This window comes from Carex rostrata, chromosome 34, assembly GCF_964058835.1.
Source record: "Carex rostrata chromosome 34, lpCarRost1.2, whole genome shotgun sequence".
In the NCBI taxonomy this organism is placed as follows: Eukaryota; Viridiplantae; Streptophyta; class Magnoliopsida; order Poales; family Cyperaceae; genus Carex; species Carex rostrata.
Genome location: NC_135951.1, coordinates 1379846 through 1397846, shown reverse-complemented (window position 1 = coordinate 1397846; position 18001 = coordinate 1379846). Strand labels below are relative to the sequence as shown.

The 18001-nt window shown below is 32.3% G+C and overlaps 2 protein-coding genes across 2 annotated transcripts in view; one reads left to right on the top strand and one right to left on the bottom strand.

Moving 5' to 3' along the window:
* LOC144548938 (Protein phosphatase 2C family protein) overlaps positions 1-18001 on the bottom strand; it is a 75973-nt gene that overhangs the window by 43975 nt on the left and 13997 nt on the right. The gene's annotated exons all lie outside the window — the stretch shown is intronic.
* Positions 2217-8437, top strand: LOC144549153 (disease resistance protein RPP13-like). The gene is made up of 4 exons (XM_078297890.1): positions 2217-2908; positions 3208-3495; positions 4291-4785; positions 6969-8437. The coding sequence occupies exons 1-4, from the start codon at positions 2283-2285 to the stop codon at positions 8296-8298; spliced, it is 2739 nt and encodes a 912-aa protein (XP_078154016.1). The 5' UTR covers positions 2217-2282; the 3' UTR covers positions 8299-8437.

Below are 18001 nucleotides of genomic sequence, written 5' to 3'. Positions count from 1 at the left end.
CTTATCCGAAATCCGCAACTCAAAATCTAGTGCCTCTCTTTGTTTCTGCAATTAATTAATTAATTAATTGCCATGAATTTAATGAAACTGCATTACCAGTGAGATAAATCCTGACAGAGATAAATTAATTAGGGAGGGAGAGTAACCGCATAGAAAGGGAGGATAAAGGAAAGGAAACATGGTGTCCACCAACACATTTTGTAAAAAAAAATGTTTTATATAGAAGTAGCAAAATTCATTGTCCAACAAGTATCAATCTGCTAGCATAAGCATAAAACTGGAATTAAGCAAAACACAAATGGGGCAAGATTACAGGTCCATTGGGCCACTTTCCAGAAGATACATGGGCCAACCTTGATAATAGCAAATCTTTTGAATATTGCGCAGCACGCGTACGTGTACCAGAGTGTACCAGTGAGTGGATTTTTAAAACGATCAAACGGTATGGAGCCGCGCAACACCCAACCTTTCAATTGCATCACACAAAATAAAAAATGAAGATATTATAAGTTTTATATTTTAATTTGATAAATATAAGATTATGTATTCTAGAAACTAAAATACGTAATTTTAAAATTTTGGAAATATACTGAAATTGTCCCATTTTTTTAGTTAGTTTCTATTTTGAAATTTAGGTGCTCTTTCATCTTACATGCAGGCCTTCTGTCTATTGCATAGTTCAAAATTAACACATTTAGAGCTGGAAATTAAGGACCTTAGTTTAAATAACATAACAAAATAATATTTCACAATTACTAAGTATCTTGTTTTACTTCACGCTCATATCTCCGTTTTCAAAGACCAAATAATCAGTCCGAAACGCTCAACATGATATCCATATTAAAATGTGTTTGGAGACCAAATTTTATATTTTTTGAAATTTGAAGTATGTTTTTAGATTGGTAGAAAACCGTTGTTTTTGGACGGATTATGGACCAAAAAACAATGATTTTGAGATATTCTAAAAAATAGTAAAAAAATTCCAAAAACTGTAAAATTTGGCGTCCTAGCACATTTAAATATGAAAATCATATTGAGCGGTTTGGATCGTCTCTTTTAAGCTTTAAATATAGAAAATATTTATGAAGTCAAACAAAATCCTTACTTCAACTCGACATAGCTCAATTCTAACATTAATTAATGATATTTTTGTAGAATCATTTCCAATCATTCTTAGTTGGCAGTTGACTTCACTATTTTTTTTTTAATGTTTCGGTTCCTTTTGTTTTGACGTGATATGAATTGCGTGTATCCAACTAAATATAATTAGTTTCTTAATTTTTTTTCTGACATTGACCTTGTATTTTATAATTAATATTATACATTATCTGAATTGTTAAGATGAAAATGACAACTGACCTGTATTACTTTTTAGAACAAAATATCTAATTAAATATAAATAACAGCTGGTATATTTTTCTTTCTTATTGTTCAACATATTGTTATGTTTTTTTATTTAGCACGATATATGTAATATACGTGACAACATGTTTTGTTAACTTTTAGCACGATATTATGCAGAAAATTTAAAATAATATGGTCGTATACCTCTTCGCCAATAATGTCTCCCACTTTCCTCAAATTTTATTACGAGTATTTTGAAGCAGTCAAATATGAAGAAGTACATGGCATCACGTTTATTATTGCAAAAAGACGAAAAAAAATGTTGTTGACTTAATTATCTAATATTGCTATAGTTTGGATCTAGTACGTATTGATCAAGAATTCAACTCACACCTATATAATTGATTATTTAAGTATTTTGGCAATGAATCAACTCTCTTTTGTGAACACATAAAATGAACTTGTGTTTTCATACCTATATAAAATGAACTTCTGTGAACAAATTAAAAAATTTAAAGCACCTGTCATTCTGTCAAGCATCTAATAGAAAGAATGTGTACAAAAAAAATTGCAAAACAAATACTTCAAACAATAAATGACCAAAATTCGTTTTTTCGAGTAAAGCTTGAAGTTCAAGCCACCCACCGTTGGTATGATTTATATGTTAACTATATATGCCTATATTAGAGGCTAGCCTCCATTAATACCCTGTGGTGGCCTTTTGTTGACTTTATTATCCAGTTGTCAATTAAAGAAATATTTGATGGCGAATTCATTTTTTTTCAAGAAATGACGCACTCTTTGTTTTGTTCTCGTACATATATATATATTCCATTGTAGTTCTTAAAGCCACCACAACTCCTAAATAATACACTGAGACAAACCAACTATTCACCTTATCGTTAATTTTCCAGTACACTTTCATACAAATTAAACAGATGGCTGAGATTACCGTGAACCTTGTTCTTGGCAAGCTGGCTGATGCGGTTGTTCAGGAAGCACTCTCCCTTTATGGGGTTCGTGAGAAGGTCGGGCAGATTGAACGCCAGCTCAAATGGATCCAAGCTTTCTTGAAAGATGCAGATACAAAGCGCCACAAAGATGAGAGGGTAAAACAATGGGTGAAAGAGGTTCGGGAAGTCGGAGATTTGATCGAAGATGTACTAGACAAGTTTTTGGAGGAGGTTGGTGGAGGTAAACCGGAGGGCCTTGCCAACGTACTCAAAGGGATAGGCAAGATGCCCATGAAATTGTTTTCCAAACACAAACTAGGTAGTGAGATAGACAAGATCAACCAGAGGATCTGTGAAATAACAGAAAACAGAAAAAAATATGGCATAGAAGAACTTAAGGAAACAAGTAGCACTGGGGCGTCTGTCATGCTGCCTATAAGGCCGTTCTTTCATCCTGATATTGATGAAACGGAGGTTGTCGGCTTCGAAGTTGACAAGAAAACAATTGTCGACCAGCTCATTGATACAAATAAAATGAGGCGAGATGTGATCTCAATTGTTGGGGCCGGTGGTTCAGGAAAAACTACACTTGCAAAAGAGGTGTACAAAAGGTAATTACTGTTGAACAACATAGCAAGTTCATTATTTTAAAAGATGTGTTATATGTATAAATAAGACATACTAAATAATATAAATAGTTTAGTTTTTAATTTGTTAACTTTCCCCTGAAGAGAATAATATTATAAATTAAAAAGATTGTTTACTCTACTAATAGTTGTTTAGGGAGAAACAAATCATCGCAAATTCAATCATTAGAGCATCTTAATTTGTGTTTACTTTCAACATGCATATACATGTTTGTGACTTGTATACAAATCATCTAATTAATTTATTTGATGCATTTTCATAGTGCTGAAGTTAAACGCCACTTCGATATCTCCATGTGGTTAACTATTTCGCAAGAATACAAGTTGATGGATATTTTGATAAAGATGCTAGAGAAGATTCGAAAGGTACATGACTCGGAGAGGCAAAATAAAGAAGAAGAGTATTTCATTACAGAGCTTAACAAATCCATGAAAGAGAGAAAATATCTGATTGTATTGGATGATGTTTGGTCAATCAATGTCTGGACTGATCAACTTCAGGCTGCTCTTCCTAATGCTAATAATGGAAGTCGAGTGTTAATTACTACCAGGTTAATTAGTTTGCTGTGCGTTTGGATGCTCAAAGAATAGAGCTATTCTCAGAATAGCGGAGCTATTCTTAGAAGAGGGTCATCCAAACGTGAAACGAAGATTAAGAATAGCTCCGGATTAGCTCTATTCCGCTATTCCGTGAAAACGTTGGGTTAGCGATTTAGCACCCGCAAGAATAGCGATTTAGCACCCGCTGGCCTTTGCTATTCCTAACATACAATCCAAACAACATTTCTACAAATCCGGAATAGCCAAAGTTAGTGCTATTCTTGAATCTCTTGGGTTAGCACTATTCTCAATCACTAATCCAAAAATCGCTATTCTTGAGCTATTCCTTGCACGATCCAAACGTACCTTGTACAGTGTAAAAAATGTTACATTAATTAATGATGGGATGATTTGATAATTCATTATTTTGACAATATTAACAATCTTCAAAGATAAAACTTAAATTTCAAATCAAACAATAAAGACATGATCAATATTATCCACATAATGCCTATAAATATGGTACGATTTGATACATGTTTTACCGTACATCAAATACTTTGAAATGTCAAGATATATTAAATTAATGGTTGTTGATGAATCTTCAAACAATATTTGAATTACATAAAATCCGATTGTTAGACTATCTTTGTATCCAATAATATATCTATTAATTTGTTTTAAATTTTTAAATTTGGCTTTAGTTTTCGAAAAAAACGTATTTTAAGATTTTCAAAATAACCATTGACAAGTGATTCATTCTAATAAAATATGCTTCCTATATTTTGTGTATTGATTATTATCAGGTTCATTAATATTCCGGAAGAGATCGATAGAATATCTAAGCCACATGTGATACAACCCTTAAATGAAGAAGAAAGCAAACAACTATTGCTGAAGAAGGTTTTTCCTAATCAATTTGCAAATGAATGCCCCAATAATTTACTTCCTCTGACTACTGAATTTACCAAAATCTGTCGTGGATGGCCTCTACCATTGGTGGTGCTTGGCGGAATCTTATCAAGAAAAAATCCCGATCATATTACATGGGATGAGGTGATGCAAAAAATGGATTGGCAGACTGATGGTAGAATCTTCATGGGTGTTATATCCACTAGTTATGAGGATCTGCCAATTGCTCTCAAACCTTGCTTCATGTATTTTGGTGTTTTTCCTGAGGACTATCAAATTAAAGCAACAACTCTAATTCAATTATGGATTGCAGAAGGATTCATACGACAAGAGGGGTCAAAATCATTGGAGGACATTGCTGAAGGCTATTTGGATGAACTTGTGCAAAGGTACTTTATATTTATTATCATTAAATTATCTTGTCAAAATAGACATATAGTCTTTCCAGTTTCTTTTTAATAGACATGGGTTTGTTTTTCATTCTAAGCAATATCAAATCCAAATTATGATATTGGAAATGCAATTTTGTCAAACAATTTTCATGTCTATATCTATATTACTTTTGATAAATTGTAAATTTTGCAACCAAAGCAACATGCAAATACAATATCCTCTTATTTATAATAATGCTTTGAAAAGCATATCAATAACTTCGTGAATTAGTTAATCACAGTAATGTCAAATAAAAACTCAATATATATATATATCATCCTTTATTTTTCTTTTTTTCTCATGTCACCAATGATACAAGAATATTAATATAGTTCAATTAACATATTCATCCCCGACACTTTTTTTATGTTTGTGAAATGATCAAATTTCTTTCATTTTGCAATTAATCACAATAATTACAAGGCCTTAAATTAAATTACTTTTACCAAATTAAAATTTTATATTACCGCTCTCCAAAACAAGATTCCCCATGTTACTAATCATTTCCGATTCCTTTTGTTTTTATATTTCAAGCTTTTTTATTTTGTATGTTCAAGCAGTCTAATTCATTATCCAATTGGTTTCTGTCTATTTGATTCAAATTCAATTAATTTTTGTGATTCGTGTTTTTTTTTTCTCGTAATCTTACTAACCTAGTTTTAATAATTCTTTCAGATTTTTTTTGGTATAAGTATATCAAACGATATAAATAACTTATAACATAGTAAATTCAAACTTATTTTCTTGTTTTGACATAAGTCATATCTTAACTATTATCACATACTTCAATTAGTATTTTTTTTTTTATTTATCTCTGTACAGGGCCGAAGTCCAAATTTTTCTTTTAAAATCTTTTCAACGTATCATGGAGATGAGTTTGATTTCACATTTAATTTCGAAGGCATTGATTTTAACCATTTCAAATAAAGATATTAATAAATCCAATATTAATATTTATTAAGGATTACATCAAATTTAAAACAAAATATTCAAAGATAATAAATACTAGATATATACCAGTACCAATTATTGTAATTCGGTTCACTGGGTAAAATTTGAGAATTGATTTTATTATCTCAGCTTTCAATATATACTAGCATTTGATGAGGATTGTAAAAATTAAATTGAGTATTGCATGGAATATATTCTGACTTAACAATGTGGATGATGCCGTTAAAAATAAAAAATAAAAAAAAACAATGTGAATGGACTGTTTTGGTCAACTTCAATTTTATCATATTAGTTAGTTAAAAGACAATAGAAAGAACGAATTGAATGAAATTGAAATAATGTTTCCATATTTAATAAGATTGGGGTAGATTTTTTTTAATTTCTTATATATTAATTTTTCTATACTATTTTGATAATTGTTCAAGAAAAAATATCTAGTCCTAATGGATGTAGCTACTGGTTAATTAATCTTGGTCATCAATCTTTATTAAAATAATTCCACATGTTAAAATTGGAGATTAAATTTTAAATTGCATAATGATGGAATAGTAATTTCTAATTCAATTTTAAATAATTAATCCTGGAATATTCGTTTAGAAATCAGATTCCAATTTTTCTTTAAAGAAATCATTAAAATCTAAAATCAATTAAATACCAAAATACTTTTGCATTATTTTTCTTTCTTGGCCATTAATGGAGTTTGTTTGATTTTTATGCTTTCATAAATTATATTAGCTTATTTAATGGTTATTTTCTGTCGAAGATCCTGAGAATTTTTTGCCGATAGTCAAATTTTTTTTTATTACAAAGAAGTCCAATTACTAAATATTTACTAGTATTTTCATTCTTCTTCTCCATCAATGAAATCCTTTAAACTGATGAAGTTAAAATAAATTTATAACCTTTAAATAAAATATAGCTTACTAGGTAATAATTGAGTAATTTATTTACACAATGCTTCCCATGTTATATTAATTTGCAATTCGTTATGAAATTTTTTGTTTGACTTGCACATTGTCAAAACCAATGGCAATTTCAACACTATATATCATTAAAATAAATAATTAGCTAATTATTATTACAATATTATGTACTTGTATTATTAGAATTAATTTGGTCATATATTTCTTTCTTAGTTCCGCATTGAATATATTAATAATTAATATCCAACTTTTGTGAAAACTTACAGGTGCATGGTGCAAGTCTCAAAGAGATCTTACATTGGTAAAATTAAGTACTGTCATATCCATGATCTCCTACGGGATCTAGCCGTTCAAAAAGCCAAGGAGTCTAATTTTCTAACGGTAGTCTCGAAAAATGACACCAACTTGAGTTGTAGCACTTGTGCACGTCGGGTTGCTCTTCACGGCTATGGCAATAAGATGATAGAACAAGCTTGCAAAAAAAACATTCGTTCTTTGATAAATTTCGAAGATGTACCAAATTTCAATAAGTTTGGAACACTACGAGTATTACACATGGGTACGGTGTCGAGAGAATATTTTAATGGGACAAATTGTTTGAAGGGCTTGAACGCCCTGACGGCTTTGAAGTACTACGGGCTTGAAGGTGATCATAATTGGTTTTCAATAAAGTGCAATTTTCCCACTGTTAGGTTTTTTAAGAGATCTCCTTTAACTTATATGAAGAATCTTCAAACAGTGCATACTTGGTTTTGTAAAAGTCACGGTGAGTTACCACCATCATTTTGGGGTAACAAACAGTTGAGGCATATCAACCTCTCCTGCTGTTGGAACCACCATCAGCAGCAGACTCCAGAGGGACCGCCATCAGCAGCAGACTTGCAAAGTTTGCTGACCTTAAAAGGGGTGAGAGCTAGGCAAGACTGGGTGATAGAACTGCCTAAGTTTCCCTATCTTCGTAAGTTGGGGATTGATATACCTGAAGATGTTGCCGGGGAACCATTGATTAATTCGTTAAGCAACCTAAATCATCTGGGTTCTCTGTATTTATATATGGAAGGCGGCAATTGCCGAATGACATTTCCAGATTGCATCTCAGCCTTCAGAAACCACAACCATTTGTACTCATTCAGCCTGGAGTGGGGCAGATGGCCTAGGAAAGAAATTGGTGATTGTACCTTGTTCCCACCCCATCTCGTTAAACTAACACTTTGGAGGTTTAGTTTTGAGGAAGACCCGATGCCCCAACTAGAGAAGTTGCCAAACCTCAAGGTACTCAATCTATATGGCAAAATTGATGCAACTGATGGAAAACAGATGATCTGCTCCAGGGGAGGTTTTGATCGCTTGCAACGATTGCAACTTTATGTACGGTATTTGGAGGAATGGAAAATAGAGGAGGGTGCTATGCCCATGCTCAACCAACTCCAGATGGCTAGCAACTGGATGCAGATAGTGCCTGACTTACAATATCTGGTCAACCTTCAAGAGTTGACTGTAGATTGTTTGGATGAGTTCAAAGCAAGGCTGGAAGGAGAAGACCAATGGAAAATAAAGCATATTCCCTCTGTAAAAATATCTGTAAAAATACATTGAAACTTCCTTGATCCCAGTTCATTTATTTATTCGTTGTAGTTGGCTTCGTTCTTATAATATTTTATTTGGACTTGTATACTTTATGGTGTTATGTACTGTTTCAATTTATACGTACTATCATTTCAGCTAATATACGACATGTTCCATGCGTATGTTGTTCTTTTATAATTTCCACCCTAAGAATTATTCAGGAACTTTGGCAGAATTTTACAGGATATTAATAATTTGACTTTTATATGGACTACATATATATATTAGTAATTTGACGTCACACAAGTGAAAACATATATTTGACTATGTACCTGACCTGTCGATGCCACTTTTTTACGTTCTTTTCCCTCCCTTTTATGAGTATTTGTGCGGAGTATATCAAACATTTTATTTTTATTTTCGGTACAATCCCAAAATTGTAACTACCCCGCTTATAAGAAAGACACCAAAACAGGCAATCCTAACAACAAAAAATAAGAGACATCAATCAATATGAACAGGGTGCATGCAGATTTGAGACTTCTTGTTTTCAAAAGAATTTTGCAGTACAAAGTCTACATTTTTTTTTTAAAAAGAATCCCAAGTAGCATATTTTGGCTACAACTGTTGGAACCTTATTGTTACACATAAACAATTCAATTCTATATGCCACTATTGATCTACCTATGCCAAAATGGCCATCATGCAAAATTCATCAATTCTTAGGGAGCAGACGCAATACCTGACTCCATTAGCGTATTTATGCAAAACTTCTCTCAAAAGCGGTTGATGAACTTGTAAGACAGCGGCAAGAAAAACTTCGAGCCGATGTAGAGGCTGAAGCGTCGGTAGCCTCCGTAGTGGTAGGATAAAGCCTTCCAAAGCTACAAGACTGCCCTTGTGAGATCGTGTTCACAATTCCTTAATGATCTCACCTCTCTATTCTTTAATGGGGAGAAGTAGAGAAGGCTACAGAATTGACTAGATGACGGCTAGAAAATTCTGCAACTTTTCGTATATCCTTGTGCTTTGGGGACCAACCTATTTATAGAGAGGAGGAGTTGACATATTGCCAAACCCTAACCCTAAACAGATTTTCTGGCCTTATGCCAACTTAAAAAAGGTATTTTGTGCTATTGCATCAAAAACCGTGCAGTCGCATCAAAATCCGTGCAGCTGCTGAAAAATCTGTTTCCTTAATTGCAAATCTCAAAATCAGTCCATCAATGATTTGATTTTTGCCTAAATTGTTCTACACATTTGTGGACCACATCCTAATGAATATATTGATTGTCTATTTCTTTATTTGATCACTTTAATTGACAATCATATATGACAGTAAACAATGCATAATTAGATTACATATATGCTCAATGTTGGCATTAAATCCAACGAGGTTGGCAATAAATCCAACAATCTCCCACTTGAGCAATATGTCATGACTTTTTAATTATGCATTGTGTTCCTTATGTGCGCACATTTCTTTACTGTCTTCCTTATATATTCCCAAACCAATTCGGTCCATCAACTATATCAGTAAAGGACTAAAGCGGCATTCGTCGCATTTATTCGCAACTAAACCCTCAATAATCACATCACTAATACAGCTGAATGACATGAATCATGATGTGGATGTGTAGCATAGAAATTACATGCAATTGTGATCTTACATGCCTATTTCTAACTTGGTCTCCTACTTAAATCTTGAAACTGAATTTCATAAATTAACTGAATATTCAAACATAAATGAGAAACAGAATGTCAAAACTTCATAATATATATAACACTTGTTACATGTCACAAGTTATATATCCAAAATTACAATGAAAAATAGAACATTAAATATCAAATAATAGACTCCCACTAAAACTGAATATTCTCGATAGAGATACATCCATATGAGCAACATGCTCTTCAAACTTAGAAGGTGTCAATCTCTTAGTAAGAGGATATTCTAACATAGAGTCTGTTTCTACATGTTCTATTTTCAATTCACCATTCTGTACTCTTTCCTTTATTTTAGCATTGTTCCATTAACTGAATAATACTTGAGCACTTGTTGAGACTAGATTTGTCTCATTTCCCTATTGAGATTTATTTTCTGGTTTATTGTTTTGCTTGTCATACTTAAGGATAACCTTGGGATAAACTTAGAATACTTTTGGATTTTATCCCTTAGTATTTCAATCCCTATGCTAAATGATGCATCACTAAAACCTTCCAACTCTAAATTCTTTATCATAAAGTTTTTAGTTTATTGCAACATATTTATATCGTTATCGGCAAGCAATATGATATCCACATATAAAACCAGAAATACAAACTCACTCCCACAGAACTTAAAGTATACAAAATCATTCAATAAATTTATCTCAAAACCAAACGAGATAATCTCACTATGATTTTGTAATACCATTGTTGAGACACTTTCTTTAATTCATAGATGGATTTCTTAAGTTTGCACACTATAGACTTTGCATCTCTTGACACATAGGTTTCTAGTTGCACCATATAGATTGTTTCATTAATGTCACAATTTAGAAACGATGTCTTAATATCCATATACTAAATCTCCAAATTAAAATGCATAACCAATGCCAATATGATCTTTAAAGAGACTTTCAAAAATAGAGTATTGATGATTTAAATAACATATCAATCAATATGCCTTCCTTTGGGCTGACAATATTGATTATATGTAAACATAATAATCATCACTATACTCTATGTGCACATAATTTTAACAATCATTAACCTTCTTTTGGGCCGGTTAATGCTTGTATTCATTAAATAAAATCAAATATAAAATATCTTAAATCTTTGGAGACAAGACGAGCTTTATATTACTCCTCATTACTAATGAGTTTCACATCTTTAGGTAATGGAGTAATTTCCTAATGTCATTGTCAATTAATGATTATATTTTTTTATTGATACTTCTAAATTTTCTTGAGGATTTCCAGCATTGTCTGAAACAATCTGGCGTACAACAACATCTTCCAAAACTTCATGCAACCTTGAGTGGCCTGCACTCGTCTTTGGATTTTTATTTTATGTTGTTTCATCTTGTTGAGTTTGAGTTTCAATAATGATTTCGTCCGTACAGGTGTTTTGAGTAAAACTCGGATCTATATCCACAAAACTCGCAATACCTAATGGAATATTTGTATATTCCTATTCGAAATCAATTATTTTCTCACCCCCACAAACTCAACATCCTCCAAAATTTTTGCATTTTTTTTTTTTTTTTTTTGGTTCTCAAATACATTATGTTCTATAGAATTATAAAATTTATAACCCCTTGAGTGCTCATTAATGCCTCTTCATGAACCTCTTTATTATCATAAGACACATCCGATTAGACCTGTTTCACTTTTCCTTTTCCTTCTTTTGATCAGAAGTACTTGTATCCGTAATAGTGGGACAAGTTTCTCTAAACGCACGGTCCAGATCCATGACACTGAGAACTATTACTATGTTCTCATGTCAAAATTTGAAGTTGGTTCTATTCAACAAAAAAATGTTGTTTAGGCCTTTAACAATGCTAACTGAAAAATCGCGAACTAAAAATCGCAAAGAACAACACGAATAAAAAATCTGAATTTATAAATTACATTCAAATAAAGGCCCAACTTGCTCAAAATATATGAGATGATTTTCCCTTTTATTACTATACACACGAATTTCACAACCAGGTAAATTCCCAGGTAAGTCAGGGATCCCTAAGGATACACTTCGAATTCCGACTTGCCTAAACAGAACTTTCCTCGACATTGTTACATTCATAGTATCGTAACTTATCTCAATAAATCACCAAATATTTTATGAGTCTTAATATCATCATAAAACCAAAGTATCGTTTTCCATTAAGCGGCTACCTTTGGGTAACGGGTCAATTTCTTATGATACTTTGGCGCAATAATAAAGTACTGATAACCTAGAACATATCGAACAACATGCCTTCCTTTGGGCCGACAATGTTGACATATGTGTAAAATTTTTGATCATCACTATACTTTATTATTACTCACTTGCACAAATAATTTTTGTAACCATTACCTTCCCTTGGGCCGATAATGATTACATCCATTAATTGCACCTTAACTTCCTTCATAAAATGTATTTGAATTAACCTCATCAAAAGAGGTACCTTCGGGTACAATTAGGAATCAATTAATTCAAATCCAAATTACATATCCCTTTGCCTTTAAAAGAACAATAATTTATACCCTAATTATATAATCTAAATGTGCAATCAAACTAACGCAAAAGGAAAAATTTAATTGCTTTACAATAATTTACAGTTTCCAAAATTTGACTTTACCAAAATAGCAGCGGAATACTTAAAAATAAATTGGCTCAACATAATTGCATTACTCTGTTATGAATTTTGTTACTCAGTTATTCAGAAATTAATTCCTTTCGATGGTCAATAGTTAATGGCATATAAAAATTAAACTATGCTAAAATACAAATCTGGAGGCGCAATATCTGAATAATACCAAAAATTTTATAATAAAATATTAACCATTGACCTTGATAAAATCAAAACTATAGGCATGAGACAGATCAATTGATCACATATAATTTCCGAAAAAAAAATACAGTAACAAAATTCAAAACAGAGTAATACGTAATTTCCAAAAAATCCATAACAGAGTTTATTCTAGAAAGCAATTCAAAGCAATTGAAAAATCAACAATCAATTGCTTATTCTCTAGATCAATTCTAAACAAATAATCCAAATTGGCATAGAGTGGCTCTGATACCACTTGTTGGAACCTTATTGTTACACATAAACAATTCAATTCTATATGCCACTATTGATCTACCTATGCCAAAATGGCCATCATGCAAAATTCATCAATTCTTAGGGAGCAGACGCAATACCTGACTCCATTAGCGTATTTATGCAAAACTTCTCTCAAAAGCGGTTGATGAACTTGTAAGACAGCGGCAAGAAAAACTTCGAGCCGATGTAGAGGCTGAAGCGTCGGTAGCCTCCGTAGTGGTAGGATAAAGCCTTCCAAAGCTACAAGACTGCCCTTGTGAGATCGTGTTCACAATTCCTTAATGATCTCACCTCTCTATTCTTTAATGGGGAGAAGTAGAGAAGGCTACAGAATTGACTAGATGACGGCTAGAAAATTCTGCAACTTTTCGTATATCCTTGTGCTTTGGGGACCAACCTATTTATAGAGAGGAGGAGTTGGCATATTGCCAAACCCTAACCCTAAACAGATTTTCTGGCCTTATGCCAACTTAAAAAAGGTATTTTGTGCTATTGCATCAAAAACCGTGCAGTCGCATCAAAATCCGTGCAGCTGCTGAAAAATCTGTTTCCTTAATTGCAAATCTCAAAATCAGTCCATCAATGATTTGATTTTTGCCTAAATTGTTCTACACATTTGTGGACCACATCCTAATGAATATATTGATTGTCTATTTCTTTATTTGATCACTTTAATTGACAATCATATATGACAGTAAACAATGCATAATTAGATTACATATATGCTCAATGTTGGCATTAAATCCAACGAGGTTGGCAATAAATCCAACAACAACTTTTTAGCAGGCAATTTAATAGGCATTACAAGAAAATAGTAAAAAAGAAATTTCAAAAATTATAAAGTTTGATTCCCAAGCATATTTTAGTGTGGATATCATGTTATGAGGTAAAGTAATACTGAGAAGGAAACGAAATTGTTTCACTGAAAAGGCCCTAAATGTTGCACTCATGGAGTGAAACGCAGAATACAGTTTTGGAGTGATTTGTTGACACAACTGATTTTGTTCCTAATGAGTCATATGAAATCAGTAGTCAAGATTACAAAATAATTAATAGCAAATAAGTGAAACAATTAACACAAATAAAAGACAATGAAAATCTAGTATCAGAAAAAACTCTGCAGGGGTGAATAATTAATAGCAAATATGTTTTCCGGTATTTAAAATGCTATAAGTACAATTTCGGGTTAATTTCTTTTCCCATATCCATTGTTTGGAAACAACGTCACGTAATATGATTGAAACAAATAATTGGATATTATTTTGTAAAAATATCAATTAGAAGAACAACATTTTGTTTTATATAAAAGCAACAAAATTCATTGTCCAGCAAGTCTCAATCTGCTAATCATAAAATTGGAATCAAGCAAAACACAAATGGGCAAGATTACTGGCCCATTGGGCCACTTTCCAGGAGATACTTGGGCCAACCTGTATTACAGTAAATTAATTTATGCTAATACTAACTCAACGGGCTGTACAGAAATATATAATCGATCGATAAATTGTTTAGAAAGATAAGTAGAGTAAGATTTTATTATGCAATGACTTAATTAATGCCGTTTCCCGCAACTCAAATAATGATGGCCCTTCCTCTTTCTTTGTGAAATTACTTAATTAATTAATTCTTAAAAATTTAATGGGAATGCATTGCCAAATAACATCAGCGCTTACGTCATTAATTGCAAATGATATTATTTACCGCGACCTCTTTAGACTTGATCGATGTTGGCGATGATGTGCACAGAGTCACCAAGCAATGTTACCAAGTGTTACATCAAAAATAAATAAAAATTTATGAGCTAAAGAAGTTATCAATAAAAGTGTCAGAGACCGTCTGAAAATAGAACGCAAAAAAAAAATGCAAAAAAAAAGAAAAGAATACTGAATATCAAATGATAAATTCTAATGGTCATACTGTGTACGTAGTTGCCGTTCAATCAAGATTTTGTTGCCAAAGACCAGAACAAGTAACAAGATTTTGATTTGCATAAATCTGGAGAAAGATCGGGGAAGGGAGAGTAACCTGGATATATATAGAAAGGGAGGGAGAAGTAAAGGTGATACGTTCTATTTTCTGGGTTGCGAGAAAGAAAGTTAGTATATAAGGTGTTCGAGTATTCTCTATAGACACCGGTAACAATGAAATTGCTAACCTCTGACTCAACTGAGTTTGAGGTCTTATATATATAGGTCATTCCGTAACCGTTGCAAATATAGGAGCGGTGACAGGATCGCGACTTCATAGTTTAATAGATCGTATATAAGAGCGTTGATGCCCGCATAGAAGCGGGGACCATCCCGAGCTCGTGTTGAACTCGCTCTGGGAGGCTTATCAAGGAGGCTCTATATATTTTCATATTTTTAAACGGTCTGGAGCCGGCGCAACACCCAAGCTTTCAATTGCATCACACAAAATCGTGAGAGTTATTTTTATATTTTTAAATATTAAAAAGGAAAATATTAGAAGTTTTATATTTTAATTTGATAAATATAAGATTATGTATTCTAGAAACAGAAATACGTACGTAATTTAAAATTTTGGAAATATATATACTGAAATTGTCCCATCTTTTTAGTTAGTTTCTATTTTGAAATTTAGGTCTTGCTCTTTCATCTTGTAGGCCTTCTGTATATTGCATAGTTCAAAATTAACACATTTAGAGCTGGAAAGGACCTCAGTTTAAATAACTTAACCAAATAATATTTCACAATTATTAAGTATTTTGTTTTACTTCACTCATTTCTTCGTTTTCAAAGACCAAATAATTGGTCCGAACCGCTCAACATGATATTCATATTAAAATGTGTTTGGAGACCAAATTTTTAAGTATGTTTTTAGATAGGTAGAAAACCGATTATGGACCATAAAAAAGTAAAATATTCTAAAAAAAATTGTTAAAAAAAAGACTATCTTTCCACCAATTTACATTTGAAATTCGAAAGTTTTGAGATTAACAACAACTATGCACAACGTTCAAAGATATATTTAAGGCCTTCGTCAATGATAGATACAAATATTATTATAAGGTCCAAAACATTAGTAACACAAAGTATTTCATCATAATATAATCCAAACTTCATAGATAATATAACCATTTACCTAATTCTAATTAATTTCCTAATCAAAACGTCTGATCAGATCAGTTGGCTTCTTCTGCCTGGCCTTCTTTCTTCTCTGACAGAAACATATCGGTAAGTACATTCTTTGACCTGGATGATGTCTTTAGAAGCTCCAGGCCCTAGTAAGACAGATAAAAAAGCTAGATAAACCCCAAAAAAAATAATGTACTATACTTGGAAAAGGAAAAATTAAACAAAAAAATCACTACTAAATACGCATAAATTATTTTAGTATATGATGATCTAAAACACTTGAAGAGAAAAAAGAATTAAACTACTTAATAATTAGGAGAATGAATGATAATCATGTCACTTTGATAGTTTATCAATTATCATATATAAATGTTCATTTTTACGCATCAAGTTTAGTAGAGAATGCTAATACTCCGAATGTAAAATTCCAAATGCAAAATTGGTGAAAAGATAATATTAATGCATTTGGAAAATCCAGGCTAATGACTTGGAGAATGTACTCCGAATGCTAATACTCCGAATGCTAATAATCCAAATGCTAATCACTTGGAGAATGTACTCTCATCATGCTGACCTGTTGTACATCCAGGCTGACTGTTTTTTTGTCCATCAGGCTTAAATCTTTGTGCCCCATTTTGTGGAGAAGCTCAATAAATGATAAAGGCATCATAGGCACCATCGATAGATCATCCATTACAGCATAAGTAAAGCCATCTTTGACATATCCTTCTCTTTCGATTGCCTCTATCGTGACGTTTGACCCTACATATGATAATTGCGAACACCACCTTTTACTGCTGCAGCTTTTGCAGTAAAAGAGCTGCGTGTAATTGGGGTTCACATCAGTGAAGTTCTTATTACATTTGCAATCGGGTAAGTAGACGTAATCTTTCACAGTAGCTGGAATTGCAGAAGATAGGATATTAACAAAATTGGAGGAATTAGATGTAAGCGAAATAACAGGAATGAGACTTTTTGCTGTCATTGGAGTTGAAGAAAGGAAGCTATGATCCAGCTGCTCCCAGCTGCAGTATGTGTTTCGTAAGGCACCGTATGCTGATTCTTCGGTAATTAATTTTGTCAGTGATCCAATAGGTAGGGACAACAGACGGAAGAGAAAATCAACCACTTCTTTCCTCACTTCGGCAAACAACACTTTATTGGTTTTTTTCTCGACTAGAAGGTTCAGTTCAAACTTACTGTCATTGGTGACTACCATTGTTGTATAAATGGGTTCTAGTAGTACTGGTCAAATGAATTACAATTTGAGGGATATTTATAGGAAACAGTAGTAATTGTGCAATCAATATCTTTTAATTAAGTAAATGATGATTAGGATCCTCTTTTTTTTTTTTAAGAGAATCTATACGGCGGTACAGATTTTAGAATATATGGACGGTTTGGTTAACTCGTTATTATTGGAACTTAATTAGCAATGCAACCTTTGGACTGCCACCACCTAGTGAGACTGAGTCACAAGGAAATAATAAATGGAAATTAATTCCTAGGCGTTGTGCTTTAGGACTCAATTCTTTGGATGGAGTTTTGTTATGCATATAACTCACTTGTATATTCTAATCTTATTTAAAATAAAAAAACATTGTTTAGGTTTTTGAGACCCATAACTCAATTGATACGATTATGCATTGAAAATAATACATTATCCATTTTTTCAGCTTAATTATTAGTGTAAAAAACAACATAGTTTGAAACTGCATTTTGCATTTTACAATCAATAAAGAATATTACTTTTTTTTTTTTCTTTTCCTATATTTGTTCCTTTTCACCGCAAAATGGTCAAGATCTTTTATTGAAGACGAACCATTGCTGTTTGATCTGATAGAGA

Coding starts and splice junctions, on each gene's coding strand:
- LOC144549153 (XM_078297890.1), top strand. CDS start 2,283: ATGGCTGAGATTACCGTGAACCTTGTTCTTGGCAAGCTGGCTGATGCG. Junction 2,909..3,207: donor GCAAAAGAGGTGTACAAAAG/GTAATTACTGTT, acceptor GCATTTTCATAG/TGCTGAAGTTAAACGCCACT. Junction 3,496..4,290: donor CGAGTGTTAATTACTACCAG/GTTAATTAGTTT, acceptor GATTATTATCAG/GTTCATTAATATTCCGGAAG.